At 56.9% G+C, this 18,469-nt stretch overlaps 5 protein-coding genes across 5 annotated transcripts; 3 read left to right on the top strand and 2 right to left on the bottom strand.

Moving 5' to 3' along the window:
* Window position 1: 1 nt before the first annotated feature.
* BKA78DRAFT_298934 (uncharacterized protein) lies at window positions 2–1,126 on the top strand (the record flags this gene model as incomplete). Its single annotated transcript, XM_066886989.1, has 2 exons — window positions 2–97; window positions 155–1,126. The coding sequence occupies 2 exons, from the start codon at window positions 2–4 to the stop codon at window positions 1,124–1,126; spliced, it is 1,068 nt and encodes a 355-aa protein (XP_066740561.1).
* Window positions 1,127–2,849: 1,723 nt separating this feature from the next.
* On the top strand, window positions 2,850–4,298 carry BKA78DRAFT_356082 (concanavalin A-like lectin/glucanase domain-containing protein; the record flags this gene model as incomplete). Its single annotated transcript, XM_066892013.1, has 2 exons — window positions 2,850–3,227; window positions 3,279–4,298. 2 exons carry the CDS (start codon window positions 2,850–2,852, stop codon window positions 4,296–4,298), a joined length of 1,398 nt encoding a protein of 465 aa, XP_066740560.1.
* Window positions 4,299–6,635: 2,337 nt separating this feature from the next.
* BKA78DRAFT_31978 (uncharacterized protein) lies at window positions 6,636–7,401 on the bottom strand. The gene has a single exon (XM_066888889.1). It carries the CDS (start codon window positions 7,270–7,272, stop codon window positions 6,703–6,705), a length of 570 nt encoding a protein of 189 aa, XP_066740559.1. The 5' UTR covers window positions 7,273–7,401; the 3' UTR covers window positions 6,636–6,702.
* Window positions 7,402–9,735: 2,334 nt separating this feature from the next.
* Window positions 9,736–13,889, top strand: BKA78DRAFT_323674 (uncharacterized protein). Its single transcript, XM_066889222.1, has 2 exons — window positions 9,736–12,719; window positions 13,122–13,889. The coding sequence occupies exons 1-2, from the start codon at window positions 10,202–10,204 to the stop codon at window positions 13,472–13,474; spliced, it is 2,871 nt and encodes a 956-aa protein (XP_066740558.1). The 5' UTR covers window positions 9,736–10,201; the 3' UTR covers window positions 13,475–13,889.
* A 1,754-nt stretch (window positions 13,890–15,643) lies between these two features.
* Window positions 15,644–17,631, bottom strand: BKA78DRAFT_298931 (uncharacterized protein; the record flags this gene model as incomplete). Its single annotated transcript, XM_066886988.1, has 3 exons — window positions 15,644–16,653; window positions 16,723–17,421; window positions 17,481–17,631. The coding sequence occupies 3 exons, from the start codon at window positions 17,629–17,631 to the stop codon at window positions 15,644–15,646; spliced, it is 1,860 nt and encodes a 619-aa protein (XP_066740557.1).
* Between the last annotated feature and the right edge of the window lie 838 nt (window positions 17,632–18,469).

Here is an 18,469-nt window from a genome sequence, read left to right as displayed (position 1 = left end):
CATGAACACGATTCGCTCCATCAAGGAGCTCAACAAGCGCGAGCTCGAAGCCGGCATTCCACCTGAGGCTTCGTGGCATGCTGATTATCGGGACACGGTACGTGACTCTGCGTCTTCAGCCCGGTTTAACCAGCGTCGCTAACCAATCCATCAGGCATACATCTACATTGGCGGCCTCCCCTTCAACGTTTCGGAAGGCGACATCATAACCATCTTCTCGCAATACGGCGAACCGGTGCACATCCACTTGATCCGCGACAAGGAGACGGGCAAGAGCAAAGGGTTCTGCTTCCTCAAGTACGAGGACCAGCGGTCGTGCGACCTGGCCGTGGACAACCTGAGCGGCGCTGAGGTCATGGGCCGCATCCTCCGCGTCGACCACACGCGCTACAAGAAAAAGGAAGGCAAGGAGGGCGAGGAGCCGGCTGGGGGCATGGACGTCAGCGTCGAGGCTCCACAAGACGAGGACGAGAGCAGCGAGGATGAGAGGCCCGTCTTGCCCGAGGAGAGGGAGCTGGCCAAGCTCATGCACGACATGGAGGACGATGATCCGATGAAGGGCTATTTGGTGGAGGAGAAGCGAAAGGAGGTTGAAGAGGCGGTCGCGCGGTGGAAGAGGAAAAACGGTGCTGGCGCATCGAAGAAAAAGTCGCGCGACCACGATCGCGAGCGAAGACACAGACACCACCACCGGTCACGGCGCGAACAAGACGCTGAGAGCGAGTCGGACGAGGACCGCAGGCGCAGGCGCAGAAGGCATAGAAGTCGCACTCGCTCGCCGGAAGACGCTGCCTCGGATGCGGATAGACGGCATAGACGCCACCGCCGCCGTGATGAGGACGACAAAGATGTTGAACGTAAGACGTCAAGACGAGATGACGAGGAGCCACCACGAGAGCGGCGGCGCGCTCGCGACTATGACGACGAAGAGGATAGGGACAGGCGGCACCGACGGCGTGACACAGAGCGAAGGGATCACGATGACGAGCGAGACAGACAGAGGGAGGATAGGAGGCAACGTGAGCGGAGAAGATATGACGACGAGGACAAGAAAGACGATCGGAGGGACCGGGACAGGGAGAGGCGAAGGGAGAGAGACGATGCGCGCAAAAGGTCGCCGTCATGAGGCTGATCCAAGGCGCAAAATGGTTACGCTCAAGGCGAATTAAGACATGTTGCGATAAGGTGAGAGGACTCGTCTGTTGGTATTCTAACATGATCAACTCGCATGGCTAGCAAGCAATACCATCTTCGCGTCGATCTTCACTGCATTGGCAGCCCGGTAACTCCTCGTTGCGCCTTCCCTGGATTTCTAGTGCAAATTCTCACGTCTTGCAGCTTCGTCACCATGCTGTCAGCTGCTCGTGGGGGTTGCGAAGCAAGGAGAATTTACAGTGTCGCCATTTGCCCCGTTGGCAATCGCATTGCCTACAGTAGGCCGCCAAAAAAAGACAAATCACCAGATGGAGGTGCGTATCATCAAGAGAGCTCAGGTGCCTGTTTGCTTAAAGACTTGGATATTTGATCTCAGAAGGACAGCCACAGGGGGCTTTCGAGCACATCTACCCTGCCTGAGTTGACATCTTTCGGCTTGCTGCGCATCGGTCTGGGCAACGGTTTGCAGTGCTACTCCCCTTCTACAATGGGCCAGTCGATGGACAAGCCCCTATTGTCTTTCTTTTCTTATGCAACCCCAGATTTTTGCTCCTACGAGGATGGCAAAGCTGGGTCAACATGTGGCATGCGCCATCCAAGTTTCTTGAGAAATTCAAGTGCCAGAGTGCCTAGTCAAGGTGTGCGCTCAAGTCTTTTATTTGTAGTTTTGAGATCTGCAGATACAAAGGTTGGTGTTGCACAGCAGCAAAGAGGTTGGAGGTGAGAAATGACAGGCACGTCAGCCCACGCCGGGCTAGGCAGGCCTTGCAGAAGGTCGCTAACGCAAACGCGGTGGCAGGGCAACCCAAGCCACACGGAGCGGGTAGGGCCTTTTCGGTTGACGGCCCGTAACGTACAGATACTACATGGATTATTGCTGCGTGCCCGATCGGTCAATTTTTTGGTATAGACGTCGCTGATGGAGTTGTTGACCAGAACCAAGAGCCGCTGAGAGCACCGCCGCGGCTGATTTTCATGCGCATCTGGGGATCATGCGGAGAGCCCGAGCAAAGGCAGCCCTGGCCAGGGGCTCAAGCGAGCGCTCCATCAAAGGTCAGCTCGTTCCAGTTGCCACCCAGGCAGACCAAAGAACAGCAAACGGGACCTTGCAGCTGCACCGCCAACCACAACAGCTGCGTATCCGCACAAGTATCCGTAGCCGCCGGGAGGACACATCCGGGCGCCCTGCTCCTTCGCCCCAATGGATAGGCACCGGCGCCACGACTTGGCTATGGTGACGCCGACGGACCTCGCAGCAGGATGCAAACGACAGGCGACAGGCCTCCAGGACCCATTGGCCCAGATGCGCACAGTCTCCAGTTTTCCCAAACACCATGTTTGAAACGCTCATGCACCCTCTGCACTGACGGCCAAAATGCTACCGTACATCTACTCGCTACTCCAGCCCTCCTCGTGATTTCTTGTAGCTCCACCTTGGTTGCTGGTTGCCCCGGTGTCTTTCCTCACCATCACCACCACCACACTTCCTTCGTTCGCTCTATTCCCTTCTCGATACGAGCTCCGAGGCTGGCCACCTCTCTTTTTGACCAACCTTTTCTCTTTTACATATCTCGCTTCTCTTCTCACTCTCCCTGGGCTTGTCTCTCCCTCGACGCTCCTGGCAGCTGTCATATTTTCTCTCATCACTCCTTGTATCACTCCACCAACCTTGAATTCCACACTGCTCCATCACCATGCGCTCCGCTTTCGCCGCCGCTGCTAGCATAGCAGCTGCGCTTCTCCCATTCGCCAGCGCCCAGACATACTCGGACTGCAATCCCATGAACAGTTCCCAGTTCCCCTGCAAAGCCAACACCGGTCTCAACACTGCCACGTACGAAATCGACTTTACCAAGGGCTCCAACCAGAGCTGGAGCTACATTTCGCCCGCCGTCAAGTATGGCGCCAATGGAGCCGAGTTTACCATTACCAAGCGCGGCGAGGCGCCCACCATCAAGACCGACTTTTACATCTGGTATGGAAGGGTCGAGGTCACCATGAAGGCGGCGCCTGGCACGGGCATCATTAGCAGCATCGTCATTGAGTCGGACGACCTGGACGAGATTGACTGGGTAAGTTTGATGTCTTTCACGCTTGCCATGACCAAGTCTAACACTGCGCAGGAGTTCCTCGGCGGCGTCAACAGCGCGGTCCAGACCAACTACTTTGGCAAAGGCAACACGACCAGCTACGACCGCATGCAGCAGTTCGACGTGGCTACGCCGCAAACAACGGCACACACGTACGCCGTAGACTGGACCAAGGAGCGCGTCCAGTGGATCATTGACGGCACCGTCGTGCGCACCCTCAACTACGCCGATGCCAACAACGGCATCAACTTTCCTCAAACTCCGTCAAACGTGCGTCTGGGTATCTGGGCCGGCGGCGACAAGGCCAACGGTGCCGGTACCATTTCGTGGGCCGGTGGCCAAACGACGTATGATTCTGCTGCCGGCATGCCGTGGTCCATGTACGTTGAAAAGGTCAAAATCACCAACTACAACCCGGGCGCCGCATACAACTACTCGGACACGACGGGCAGTCCGGATTCGATCAAGATTGTGTCGAGCGCCGCAGCAGACGCGGCGGGCGCTGCCGCATCGCCGGCTACAAACTCCTCTTCCGGTTCTGGCTTGAAGCCAACCCCCAGCGGCGGCGCGGGCATTGGATCCAATCGCCAGGGTGAAAGCGGCAGCTCTCTCGCGCTCACGGGCTCTCTGCCCTCGTCTTCCTGCCCGCCCATCGTCAAGACGCGCACCGTCACGCTCGCGCCGGGCGAGACAGCCCCGACGACGACGCTGACACTTGCTGGAACGCCGACGCCCTCTCACACGCTCCTCGCGTCGGCCGACTCGAACCAGAACACGGGCTCCTCGGCCATCAGCGTCGGCACGGGCATCCTCACGCTCCCCATGCCGTCGACGGGCAACCCGGCGCTGGCGCCCACGCCTCTTGCCGATGGTGGCAGCAGCAGCGCCATGGTGGACGGCTCGACCATGACTCCTGGCTCTAATCCGCCCCCGCTGGCGACCCCCACGCCCCAGACGAGCCACTACACGGGCGCGGCGGTGCCGCGGTTTGCGCGTGCGGGTAGCCTAGGGGGTGCGGTTGTGGCGGTGGCTGCTGCGGCGTTGGTGGTGTAGATGGGCGGTTGTGTGTGTTGATGGCACGCCCCGTCTGTCCGCCTTGCGCGTTGTGCATGCACAGCCTGGCGGGAGAGCAAACAGAGAAGGAGGGAGCTGTGGCCAGGTGTGGTTTTGATGGCTTTTGACAAGCCGCCCACCTTTCCCCACCCCTCGTGCTCCTCCCTCCCCCTTACCCCCTACCCGCTCCTCCCCTTCTCTTCTTGACTTCTTCTCGCCTCGCCCATTGCATCTCGCGTTGGACGTAGCCTTGGACTTAATGATTCCCCCTTTCTTTTTCTTCTCTTCTCTTCTCCTCTTCAGGACGGATGGACGGACGAACTCGACCTACCAAACTATTCGTCCATCCATCCGTCCAATTTTTACATGGCGAGCGAGCATGTGAGCGTTAGAGCGTCAGCGCGCGCAAAACAGCCCGCATTGATGAAGTGGCATCGTACGCGGTGGTGCAGGGATGGATGCATGGGTGGAGTGAGAAAGGTAGATGAGAGAGTGACCCTCTGATAGACTGGTGGTGTGCATCACACGAATCAAACAAGATTTACTTGAGAAGGAGAGTTTGTATGTGCCTTTTGGGTGTGCCTCTTTCTCCTTTGTGTGACCGGTAGACAGTCGCACTCTTTCGCTGTAGCTGACACAACGGCCACCGGAGTGGTTGGACCGCAAAAGCCATGTCAACAGTCAACTTTTTGGCGGGACGGGAGGGGAGCTCGGACGCTCCCTCCCTGTATCCGTAGCTGCTTCTTGTATCCTTCTACTCATTCTTAATCGTCCAAAGTCTTTTGGCAGCAAGAAAATCCTTGAGTCAGAATGGTCTACATGCATTTTTTCTCGACTAGATGGTTCTCCTAAACTCGCTGCATGCCAGCCATGCGACTCTAGCTCTCGTCAACCCCCTGCGTTGTGCCGCCTCCTTTTTCACATCATCAAAGAAATGCGACATGATACTAGACTTGTGGCGCTGCCCATGGTCAGCCAAGTTTTGATGCGTCGTAGTCTTTTGCTACACACAACACAGATGATCGTGAGGAGATGAGAAAGGGAGAGTTGATGGGTTCTTCTCTATCTGCCTGGAAGCCCCCCCCTTGCGCGCAAAGTGACGTGTGGGTAGGGCGCATCCACCCACACAAACTACCACAAATATCCCCACAGAGACAAGCTGCAAGCGAGCGATCAAGCGGCAAGCCATTAACGTGCCATCAAGAGAAAGCCCCGCAGTCGCGGACGGCCAAAATCCAACCAAGCAAGACGGAACCTCAAGCAGACTGGCCGAAGGGGAGAAGTTGAAGAGATAGTGGTCATTCTAGCAGGCATTTGCAAACGACCTCACATCCCAATCACAATGGCAGGTATATTCAGTCGTCCTCTCGACCTCGATCTCACCTCTTGCTCGACTCAACGGCCAAGTTATCTAGACACCTACCTACCTGCTCAACCAACAGACGAGCGCGCGATTGAGTATACACGCACCATCAACACCAACGTCTACATCTGTACATGTGCATCGAGACAACTAACCGGCCCCCGTTGAGATGCCCTCCATCCCACCCACATACATACCTACCTACCTGCCATCAACAGCACCAACAAAACCAACAACAACAACAACAACAACATTGCGCCACCTCACGCACTCCACTTCATCCACTCGACAGCCCAACAGCCCAACACCGACACTCCGCGTCGTCGTGATTGGCGCAGATCCACAAACAGACGCTCGTTTCTGCGCATCTCAAGGCGCGCATGCATGCACGCACGCATATGCAGAAGACTGACTCGAACCCTTCCCGCCGGCCGGTGCATGCATGCAGTGTGGATGGTGGACGGGCGGGCCGTGCTGGGGGTAAAAAGGAAAAGGAAAAAAAAAAAAAAAAATGGGAGAAGACGTGGGGAGGTGGGGGGTGAGGATAGGGGGAGGAAGGATATACAGCAAAAATGTAGAGTCGAGCGAGAAAAGGAGTTGGGGAGATTGCGAGGAGGGCATTTGCAAAATTGGTTCTAGGCCTGGGCCTGAGACTGGATGGTGGTGGTGGAGATGGTGGTGGAGATGGGACTGAGGTGGTGGTCTTTTGATCAGCCACCTTGGTACCTACCTACACCCATGTGTATCTTTTGGGTGGAGCCGATCCGACCTCAATCGAGAGAGGACGGGGAAGAGGAAGTGAGAGGGCGAATTCTTGCCTACTACTACATACCTTGAGTTCCCCACGACGATCAATTGTGCGCACAATGGCCATCTATCTGGGTGCACAGCCACAGCTCTCCTTTTACATGGCCGTCGCATCACATGGGCTTCGGCTTCTGCTCTTCTTGTCCTTCTCCATCATACTCCACCCCTACCCCCTCCCCCCCTCCCCTACCCCGTCTTTCGCAGTCATCTACCTCACCTTCACCATCACCAACATCATCCAGCCTCGCCTCCCTCACCGCGCACCTCCCAGCCATCATCGCGGTACTCGCACCCCGATACATGGCCTCCAAACCGCTCCTCCCCACAGCATTCTCCACTTGCGGAAATCGAGCGACCATCACCAACCAACCAGTCAAGCAACCATGTAGAAGCAAGCCAGAGGAGCACCGTCCGTCCGGTAGGCCGGTTGGCCGGTAGGTAGGCTGAACAATGAACGCTGGGCTGGCTGGCTGGCTGAATGCTGCACCGGTAGATGGGCAGACGCCAGCGCCCCCATGTCGTCATGCCGCAGCGCATCCGCATCCGCATGCCTGCCGACGGTGGTTGCATGCGGGGTGGGATGGGAACATGGGAACCTGGGAGGGGCAGGCGGGCGGGAGAGGCGAGCGGGCGGGCGGCCGGGCGTGTTTGTGGTTGTGGTGTGGTGTGGTGGCATTGGAAGATGAGTGATGGGGAGGGGATTTGATTGGCGAGTGGGTGCTGAGGATTGGATTTGTAAGGTGGATGGGGCTGGGGATGGGGCATGCATGGGTAGGTGTGTGAGTAGGCAGGTACTAGATACATGCTCCGAATAATTGGAAAGTCCTAGTATGCACGAGAGCAACTCTAGCCAGGAGATGGCGATTCTTCTTTGAATCTGTGTGTGTAGTCAGGGGTAATTCAAATATCGACGATGACGCGCAGAAGATTCGACGAGCAATAGTCGCAATTGTGAATGCCACGGCTTTTGCTCCAAGGCCTCGAGACATGTGCCTGTACATGTTGAAGTAGACGGAGGCACAATGTCTGTTGTCCTTCTAGTTCAGGAAGGTCGTTAGTACAATGACTCAGATCAGGGCAACATCGTCCTCTGCGCAAAGGCCTTGGCGCTTTGCCGGTTGTCAAACAGCTCTGCTCAACAGTACCACCAGTAGGTATAGACATGAGTACTGTGAGCCAAGGTCGTCATCAGTCTTTCTCCGCGCTTCGGCCGACCTCGCGCCGCCGCCACTGCACTCACAACGCTCATCCATCAGACGGATATCCCCAAGAGACTGTCATGGGATAGGTAGGCGACACGGCCTGTCCGTCTGTTGGTACGATGCGAGAAGCAAGTCAGCAGCGGGAAGGCAGCAAAGGCAGTGGCAGCGGCAGCGATACGCATCGTTCGTCCACTCATCTGCCAGCTGAGTGCGTTCGCAGCAACGGTGGCGCCAGTGGCAAAGCGGGAAGAATTTTTTTTTCTCTCTTCCCCTCTCCCCTCACGTTGCTCGTCTCGGCAGCGATGATGATGATGATGATGACGATGATGTTGAAAAGGCTTGGCTCGCTCAGTCATTCGCCGGTGCGTCGAGAGAACAGGCAACGGAACGCAAAGAGAAGCAGGCAGCGGCGCGCCTGACGACAAGCAAGAGAGGTCGTCGGCGCTGACGGCGGCAACGGATGTTGTCTGTCGCCGTTGCAGTCTCGTGCCTCATTCACATATTTTGCGGTGCCGGCTCGGGCCAGGGACGGTGCACGGACGGCGTTGCAGACATGCTATGACGAGCGATGACGGATGGCGTGTTTGGCGGAGGGCCATGATGACGATGATGGAATGGAAGAGTGAGGGGGAGAGGAGACGAACGAGGAAAAGGGACATGTGCGGCCCCTTGCCTCTTTGGGCGCGCCGTTGCTTCGCTTCGTGTTTGCGAGCTTTGCTTTGCGCGGTAGGGATCCGTGTCTAAGAATTTCTCGAGGTTTGAGCAGGAGAGAAGCGGATGCCGAAAATACTCAAGTCGTGCTCTTCTTCTGGTCAAATGCCGAGGGATTCGGCCAACCCTGGGGGCTTGCATGGTGGTAGCTATTTTGGTGTGTCGACAACCATTGCAGAATGCGGCAGGGATCCGCTGCAATAGCACGCGAAATGAGGCAGCGGCATGTTGTTGCTTTTTTGCGCCAAACGTCAACAACCACTCGCACATGTTTGACCGGCCGAAGCTTGACGTCGAATGGAATGGGCGGCTGGGTGAGTGGGTGGATTGGACGTGTTCCGTCAAGCTCCGTGGGAAATGACCAAGGCAGAGAGCGTCGAAGCAAATGGAGTCGTCTTGTTGTTTCGTCTCGCCGGGCTGGGCTGGGCTGCGGAAAAGAGGCCCGCTCCCGTCCAAACACCGGACGGACTGGACCGAACAACACATCCGACAGTCAGTGTCGGGCAGAGGTGCAAATGGTCGAGGCGACGAGCAGTGGGGTTTGCTGCCGTGGAGCCGGCCTCTATCGATTCGCCAGGACGTGGTCCAACAGGCACGCAGACCGGACGTCTCAAGCATCGACAGGAGACTGGCTCCATTATGGTGCTTTGACAGCAAAATGCAAGACGGGCCGCTGTGGTCGGACAGAGGCAGCCTCATAGCTGTGCAGAAGCGGCTGGCGGCATACGAACATGCTGTGATGCTGGTGCTGCTGCTGTGGCATTTGCTTACAGGTGGTACCAGATGCTGAACAATTGGTGCAGTGCTACTGGATGGTATTCACACGTGGAAGAAAAGTCAGTGGTGCAATGAAACCAGTGATCCACAAATACTTGGGCTTCAAGGCCGACGAGTTTTGCTGTGGTTGACCAAGGGATGGCCCAACTCCTAGGTTAGGTGGGGCATCGATGACGGCGGGCGGCTAGGGCTGATGGGCGAGGGAAACCTTGCGGATGACTAGACAACCAAGACTACATTGAATGTGTATAGAGAGGGCGCAGGGCGATCCGACTTGCAGCGCGTCATGATCGTCAGTCCAAGCACGTGGAGATCAAGAGGGCGGTGCGGGGGATTCGTCAATCACGAAAAAAAGAAGTTGAGAAAGACAACAAGATCCACGGCCGAGGGCCTTGTGCTGCGATCGGGACAGGAGGACAGACCCTTACAAGTCCCAAACCAGGATCAACTTGGCGCATGGCTGCCTCCCGTCTCAGGGCGCACTTTAGAGTAACATCGACTGCTATCTCTCTGATGAACAGAGGAGTTCGTGGAGAGAACAGGTCAAGTGCGAGAAGAGTGCAGTAGTACTAGCAAGAAAAAAAAAGTGATGTGGGTGGCGCGTCATCGACTCTGGCTGTCAGGCAGGATTAAACACCCTCCTCCGACTTTGACCGCCCCCAATCCCATCCCAACATCGCCTGCAGCCCGTCGCCTCGCATCGCTTCTCTTCTTCCTCCCGACCGTCCGCTTTTTTGACTCTGCTGCAACTGCACAACCCTGTCCACCTGCCTGTCCTGCATCTGCCGCACTGTTACCCTCGACCCACGCCCTCTACGGAGTAGCTTCAGCCCACTTGCACTCCAAACACGCCCGCGACCCTTTGCCCACCGTGGCCTCCCAGGGTGTCCTTGAAACCATCCACGTCTCCTCAGCACTAGCCCTCCAAAGCTTCGGCCAGCTCAGCGTTTTCCACCGACTAGCGTTCTGAATAAAACCTGTGAGCTCCGTCGCCCGCCGCCATTCCCCAGCCTGAGGCTCTGACGCTGACCCTTCTGCTCACCATGACAGGAGTCCTTGCACGCGGGCCTACGCCCGTTTCTCACCAAACCCAGCCTTCGAACCATCTGAACAGGCGTCTGTCCACCTCGCCTTATACTCATCCCACTCCTCAACACTATCCGTACTCTCGTCCGCGCGCCCAGAGCAACTCGCTTCCCCACGTCCCCACCTTGGCCTACTCCGCCCCTCAGCCGCGACCCATGGACTCGAGGCACTACCACCGCCCGTCTTCTCCTGGCGGGAGGCGCATAGTTGACCCAGCCCGGGCCTCGACTGGTACCTTTGGCGCCTACGACTCTTACTACAACTCGGCCTACCGTTCGCCCAGGTCCAGCGGGGACAGAGTCAACTATTCCACGGCTCCGAGCGCCGCGACCCGGGACGCAACGCGGAGCAGCTACGATGTCTATTCCGGGAGACCACGTCGCTCGACAGTCGACGCCAGAGAACGACCCGCGAGCACCTTGAACGTCCCATTGCGAACTTCCCACTATGATCGCTCAAGCAGTCCATCATCTTCGGTCCACACCTTTGGCGATACCACCAAGAGCACCTACGTCACTACATCCGTTCCCAGTGCAAGACCCTCGTCCCGACAGGGCCACCACGGCCACAGCCATAGCCATCGAAAGGTGTACAGTATCGATCATGGCGAAGCTGTACGAGTCGATCCCAGAGAGGTGGACTCGCGGCGACGAGATAGCGGCCGGGATAGCGGCCGAGAGGACAACTATGTCACACAAACCAAGGCCTATCACACGACCACCCAGCGCTATCCAGTCAGAGAGGTCAATGATAGCGAATACTCGTACACCGACCCCGCCAGCATGTACAAGGATACCGAGCCAACCTGGCGGGGTCGGTCCAACAGCATCGATTCGAGGAACCGCCGACCGACCAGCATGATGGATAGCTACGGCCCTCGGACGTCGGCCCGGGACCTTGGCGGTCCACCAGTCACCACTCGAGGCTTCGACAAGATCAACGGCCTGGCTGCGGCTGCAACTGTTGGGGCCATGGGTAGGACAAGCAGCCTTCGCGAGCGAGGTCGGGACTCTTCTCGCGAAAGGGCTCACGACAGGTCCATGACGGCCGATTCCCACTATCGCGATTCGGACTATGTGCATCGAGCTTCTACTCGGCCTGAGAGCGATGTACGAGACGACCGCTACAGCCACCGTGACTATGAAGAGCGCAGTGGATATCCCCCCCGACTTGACGACCCCGACGTTGAGTCGAGAGGATTTGGCATAAGACCCAGCAGCGTTGGACCAGGCGCTGACCCCTACCGCACATCCCATGACAGCATTTTAGAACGCCGAGCGGTTCCTCCAGTCGCCGCGTACCAGGTCGAACCAACCATCCCCATTCCCAATGTGAGCGACTACGTACCCCAATCCAAACGCGACGAGTACCGGGAACCAGCCAGGCACGATCGCGAGCGAGACTATGACCAAGATCGTCTGCGGGACAGAGACTTGGACAGGGAGCGACGAAAGGACTACGACCGGGAGAGGGAGCGGGAGCGACCAAAGGACTACGACCGGGAGAGGGAACGGGAGCGAGACCGTGACCGCGACCGCGACCGTGATCGTGACCGCGAGCGAGATCGTGATGCGGACCGGTATGACCGCGAACGTGACCGGGACCACCACTCGAGCGTTTTGCCAACTGCTGCTGCGGCAATGGGTGCAGTCTACGGTGCCCACCAGCTGGCAGAGCATCAGGGACGTCAATCCGAACGCCGAGAAGAACGACGCGAGGACCGCCGCGAAGAGCGCCGACACCGAGACCGAGACAACCGGACGGGTTCTGACGAGGAAAAGAACTATCGTCGTCACCAATCTTCCGATGACAGTGACGTCCCTCGGGAGAGACACTACGTCGACAAAGAAGGAACCCGAGACCGGGAGGAACGCCGTCGCGAGCCACGGGAAGAAGCGCCACCTGCTCTGGACCCCGACGAGGAATACCGGCGTCGTGTGCAGCAAGAATTGGAACGTGCCAGTGGCGCCAAAATGGAAAGGGAGGGAAGCAATTCGGGCAGTGACAGAGAACGCCGCCGGCGTCGCGAGCGTGACGCTGAGCCCAGGACGGAGCCAAAGGTGCCTGCGGAACGAAGCAGCAGCGTCTTTGGTCAAGGCATGACTGACGAGCCTGGCCACATGTCTGCCAATGAAGACGGCACATCTCGCGTCCGCATTGTGTCCCCACCAAAGCTGGACAAGGATGTTGAGAAGCCCAAGGGAATCCTTCGAAAGCCAACCGAGAAGTTTCCCGAAGACCCCAACCCCATCCGCGAAGGCGTTGCACCAATGAAGGACGCGAAAAAGGGAAAGGATATTCCCCCGGACGCCCGCTGGACCAAGATTGACCGTCGACTCGTAAACCCCGAAGCCCTCGAGGAGGCCAAGGAGCGATTCGAGGAAAGAATGGATTGCGTGATTGTGCTCAGGGTTCTCACCAAAGATGAGATTCAAGTCCTGGCCGATCGCACGCGGGAAATTCGGGAAGGCAGAGGTAAACACCCATCCGATGCTACAGAGCATTCAGCACCTAGAGCCCCCTCACCCCATGAGGTCGCTGCGGCAAAGGCAGACAAATTGGCGTATCGAATCGCATCGTCTGCCCGCTCTTTATCAGAAGAGACGGTCGCGACAGAGGCCAGCGGCGACCTCGAGCACAGCAAGCACAGTAAGCGCCACGGCAAACGCCATCACCGCCGCAAGCACAGCAGCGAGCCTGCGTCGAGCAGCGGTGACAGCGACAAGACTGTGGCGCCAGACGTGGCGGCAGTATTAGCTGCAAAAGAGAAGGACAACGACCCCAGCAACAAGCACAAGAAAGCTTCACTCAGCACCTTCATCACCCCCGTCCTCACCACAGTCTTAGACGCGCTAACGCAATCTGCCCATGCAAAAGAGGACGATCAGAGCCGCAGCGACTTTTCGTCTGCAGCCAGCGCCCAGCAGCTACCAACAGCGGCGGCGGCAGCAGCAGCAGCAGTGCCGTCCTCGCGCGACCACGAACGCCACCGCCGCCGCAAGAGCCGGCGCCACCAGTCGTCCTCGGCACAGCATAACGACGACTCGGACTACGACAGCGACGAGGAGGAGTCGGAGAGGGAAAGGGAGAGAGCACGCAACAGAGAAAGAGACCGAGACAGGGACAGGGAGAGGAAACCGCGCATGATTGAGCCGCAGCGAGAGCGGGAGCGCGAGGACTGGGAGAGGGAGCGCGAGCGCGAGTACTATGTCGATCCGTCGAGGAGGTGAGGTGCGTCGATGTAAAAGTACAAAGACATCCAGGAGAGCGGGGTTTGTTGGATAGAGGAGCATTCGCTGGTGTACTGGATGGATGGATGGAGAGCAAGTGGATGAGACGGGCCGGGGTTGGATTGGATGCGAGAAAGACGGATGCACGCGAGAGATACCACAGATACCACATTTTGCTTGCTTGCTTGTCTGCCCCTGGGCTCCTTGCGGAGAGTTGATGCGACGCGTGAGAAGGCATCTGTTGATATTAAAAGCAAAAGGAGAGGTAAAGTCACGCGAATTCTTCACGTCAAACCAACTCCAGTCACTTTCAAGCGCCCCCTGTTCAAAGTTCAAGTTCGCATAACAAATTATCCCCTCCCTACCACCTTCCTCCACTTGGCCACCCTCGTTCTCATCTCACACCAACCTCGACCCTCTCTTCTCTTCTCTTCTCTCTATCTATGCTGGCACCAATCTACCTACCTTCCCCGAATTCCTTGCCTGCCCCCTGACACTCCTATTCGCACGCTCTCCTCCCCCAATCTTCCTGACCAACCAACCAACCAATCAGTCAAACTACTAGCATCTCGCCCATGCAGCCACCATCATCTACACTCTGCCGGGCAACTGACCGCCGACTTGGTGGTGCTCACTCAAGTCCAACGCCTGACCGATTTTCTCTTCTCCTTGCCCTTTCCTTGGTCATGCAGTCAAATCGACCTAGACCAAATCATATCTAAATCAGTTACCCGGTAAGACGACATCAAATCATTTAGGCGGCGGCGTTTAGAAGCCTCCAAACCGCAGCTAGTACCTAGGGAATTAGGTGATGGTTATTCTTCCTCTCTCTGTCCTTCTCTCTGTCCTTCCTTCCCTCCTTCCTCCCTCTTTCTCTCCTCCTTCCCTTCTCAGAATTCAGGCCGAGACAGGTTGGTGGGGTAAGTGGCAACCAACTGCAAACGTCACAGAGAGCCAGAGAGAGAGAGAGAGAAAGAGAAAAGAGTATTAGTAACAACTACACCTGTGCTATATATACCATAATTCATTTACACCACCTTACCTACCTAATATATATAAAAACAGGGAGATGGATAATAGTTCACAGTTAATAAGTTAAATAAGGTATATACCCCCAACACACATGTACTCTCAAGTAATGAAAACAGGTATGGACATACTAAAAGTACCCAACTAATTAGATATGCTTTATCTAGTGACTAACTAGATCGGCGGGAGAAAGACAAGCGAGAGCGACGGACGGACAAAGGAAGAGAGGTGCGTGTTGAACGTACGATTGTTGTATTGTTGATTGAGTGTACAGTACATGCAACGGTAGGTTGAGCAACAGACTGATTGCCTACACCAGCCCAGACGAGAAAAAAAAGCGTCTTTCATTCCGTCCTGTATCGACTCGACTCGTCTTTTCTGACTCCTACTACAGTCGACCCAACCAACCTCTGCACTTCCACTCCCACCACCACCAGCTCCTCCGTGTCCCATCAATCCGACTCGACTCACTACTCCACCAGATGCTCTCTCCCCCTACCGCCATCCAACCGAGCAGACCAACTGCCACCATGTCACTGCCTCAACCTGCCAATCCTCCCTCTCCTTCTCCTGCCGCCTGTTGCCCATCCCATCCCTTCCCTTCCAAGCCCCACCAACCCATCATATATGCAATCATGAGTGATTTCGTATTCCCTCTTCGTAAGCCCCGTCCAATCGCCGTGTGTGTGTGTGTGGTGTATGCTTCGCGCAGGCTATCCAAAATGCGAGTGAGACCATCGCCAATGCCAAGAGGGGAGAGGAGAAGAAAATGTGCGGCCTACACACGCCCTTACCACAGGTCAAATAGAGACCATGTGGACGAGTTGAGCATGTGAGCTTTCCAAATGTCCGCACCAAGCAAAAGCAGAGGCCTGCTTGGCAGGAGAATTGAAAACGTAATCCAAAAGTAGCATCAAGCAGCCGTTGCAAAAACCAAAAGTCGTAAACGCCAGGGGAATGCAAGACAACTAAAAAACGCGCAACAAAACAAGAATGTGAGAGAGTGATTGACCCTCACCGATCAAAGACTGCACTCACACCCCAAACAAACAGGGTCGAGTACGCCGACCAATACCATCGTACAACGAGCGCAAGACCAGCAAATGACAGCATGCACCGCACAAGCCCGGTCTTTGCCCGTCAGATGCCATGGACGGCATTCCCTTCATCTGGGTTGCCAGGAGGAGGACCGAATTCGCAGCTTCCCAGAGCATCTCCAGTATCTACGCCTTGATCTCGCGTTTGTATCCTGGTATCTGGAGGCTCAGAGGGCGCGGGAGGGGGTATGTATCCGGCATCAACATCGGAACCGCCATGCGGAGGAGCGCCGTCGTCGAAGTCGTCTTCGAAATATTCGTCCCCTTGTCCTTCCATGCCATCGTCGGGGTGCAATTGCTGGTCGTCGTAATGGCCGTGCTGCTGGGCATGCTGGCTATTTGGGGCAGGTGCTCTTGGCTGGGAGTTTTTGCACATTTTCTTGCCCTTTCTGCCCTTCATCTTTGCCTTCTCCAACAGACGCCTCTTTTCAGCCATTCGCTTTTGCTCCTTGCGATCTTTAATCTCATATTGGCGAATCAAAGCTCGCGGTGGCTCGCCAAAAATGTCCTCGTACTCGCAAAACTCGCATATCCAAATGTCGTCGCGTGAGGGCGGATGGTGGTAGTTGGTGTACTCTTGCTGCAGCCGTCGACGACGCGCTGCTACCGCGTAGATTTTCTCTGGTTTGCGGCGGGGTTTCTTCGGCGGCTGCTGCGGGGCAGGCTGTTGGGCATTGGCTGGTAGAGGAGGCTGCTGGCCAGTCGAACCGGCTTGCGTCGTGCCATTCATCTGAGGACTGGTTTGGGTGGCGTGTGTGGTCACGCCGCGGGTCGACTGTGCAGGAAGAGGAATGCGGGAAGCTGGCGGCCCCGCGGATGATGAGGCTGGGGGAGGAGCACGGAGATCGGTCCCGCTCGAGTAAGAGCCGTTCTGGCCGGGCCAAGTCGGCTGATTCGGCGAACCGCAAGTAAAGGTAAACTGCGTCTTCTGAGGAGCCGCTTTGGTAGCTTCCCGTTGCAATAAGCTAATATTTTCCTTGCCTTTGACAGTTTGACCAGCAGCTTGAGCGTTAGCAATGGCCGTGGAGATGATGCCGTGGTCTACAGTGGAAGCTGTCAAAGGTTAGCATCCAAGTCGCGCTTGGGGTTGTCCAATGAGGGACTTGCCTTTGCCACCAGCACCTACTCCATTGAGTCGGGCCCTGCCAACATTGCCGTTAGCATAGGCGTTTAGACTGGAAGTTGAAGCTCCAAGGGGCCGCCGCTCGTTCGAGGACCGCGCTGCTGACCTGCCATACCGTCCTCTTCCGGCTCCAGAGATGCCGGTGCCTGAGCCAGGCACAGGCACTGCAGAGGATCCGCTGCCGTAGTATTGGCCCACAGAGTTCTCGCACTCTTCATGCGCAGCGCCGCCGCCGTGGTTGGAGATGCCCATACTGGCCATCTCGGCCGTCAAGTTCCCGTGATGACCAGCGCTGCCTGAAACCGGAATTTTTCGCTTCTTCTTGTTGTTTGTATTCTCGAAAGATTCGTAACCGTCTGCTGACGAGGTCGAGCCCGGCGGAATCGATTTGGTCCCCGCACCACCCGTGGCTGCGTCAGTTGTCAGAAGACCCTTGGCAGATATTTTGCGCCGAGGCTGGAACCAACCAAGCCGCTCGTCCTCGTCCTCCTCGCTCTCCTGCTCCGAATGATCTGCTCCACAGCTGCACTTGTGGTCCTTCTCGCCCCTCTGTTGCCGCGTCGACAGGCTCGCGACCTTGTCGGGATGCGTATACGGAAAATCGAACACTGGCGGCGAGCTCACCGGGGGCGTGGGGTAGGTAATTGACTCTGCTTGCTCGGGCGAAAGGCGTGAGCGCAGGCGGCGCTTTGGGAGCGCTGTGATTCCAAGTTAGCGTCCAGATTGTGGGATGAGCGATTTTTGAGAAGCGCCATACGCCTTATGGGACGGTCTGGGTATAGCGGAGAGACTGTGTCTGGGGAGGAGTGCCGGATTGAAGTGGAGCGCCAATCGTAGCCTGCCCATGAAAGTATACACATTAGCGAATACGTCGCAAGGCGTATGAGGTCCTGGAGCAAGGCGGCCATGGTTGAGAGGTGGCGGGTGGGCAGGGTTGAGTGGAAAATGAGATGGTGGTTGTGGCAGGTGGAGGCAGCAGGAAGGGAATATCAGGGCAAACGAACCGGAGCCTCGATATCCATCAGTAGCAGCTGCCATGGTGGACACTGAATTGCTTCCGGGCGATTTGCGGAGAAGCTGACGATGGTGATGCTGGTGACTCGTTGCGCTTTGCAATGCAAAAGATATGCTGCGACAGTGACGACGTTAGCTGAAAGATTCTCGCTGGCAGCCGTCGCAGTTGGGCGGGCGCTGATAAAGACTCGGCGATGCAGGCTGGAGCTGCTGGAGCTGCCGAGATATCGAGGAATAAAGATGTAGAGGAGCACAATGACGGTGGGCGCTGATGAGGACCTTGCAATGGCTGCGGCGTCGTGTGCAGTGGAGGACGAGGTGGAAATCTCTCGGGCGTGGCCCCAACCAGCGGTAGCGAGAGCGAGCAAAGGGAAGAGTGTTGAGAAGAAGCAGAGGATGCTGAGGACGACTTACTGGACGGTCGACGTCGAGATGATGTGTGCTGCTGGCTGCGCTTGTCACTCGGCTACGTTGCGGGCATGGGGAAGAGGTCCCAAGTCAGTCGAAGGTCCCCGTCGCAGGTGGCTAGGCCGCTTTGGGCATGGGGCTTAGAAATTGGTCCGGCATCAATCTTCCCGCCTCCCAAGTCCCAACGCCAATCCCATCACTCGCAGAACCGAACGACGCTCGAGCTTCGCGCGTCCCGTCAGGCTGGCTGGAGCTGGACGCCTTCGACAATCTGGAAACATCAGTCCAGGGTCTGCCACCAGGGGTCTCATCGACATCATTGCC

This window comes from Phyllosticta capitalensis (genome assembly GCF_038381095.1).
Source record: "Phyllosticta capitalensis strain CBS 128856 chromosome Unknown BKA78scaffold_10, whole genome shotgun sequence".
Taxonomy (NCBI): domain Eukaryota; kingdom Fungi; phylum Ascomycota; class Dothideomycetes; order Botryosphaeriales; family Phyllostictaceae; genus Phyllosticta; species Phyllosticta capitalensis.
This window is presented reverse-complemented; position numbering and strand designations above follow the sequence as displayed.

What these genes read in the sequence shown, in the direction of transcription:
- BKA78DRAFT_323674 (XM_066889222.1), top strand. Translation starts at nt 10,202, where the DNA reads ATGACAGGAGTCCTTGCACGCGGGCCTACGCCCGTTTCTCACCAAACC. An exon ending in GGAAATTCGGGAAGGCAGAG is followed by an intron (nt 12,720 to 13,121) that starts GTAAACACCCAT and finishes CCCATGCAAAAG; the next exon opens with AGGACGATCAGAGCCGCAGC.
- BKA78DRAFT_31978 (XM_066888889.1), bottom strand. Translation starts at nt 7,272, where the DNA reads ATGTATCTAGTACCTGCCTACTCACACACCTACCCATGCATGCCCCAT.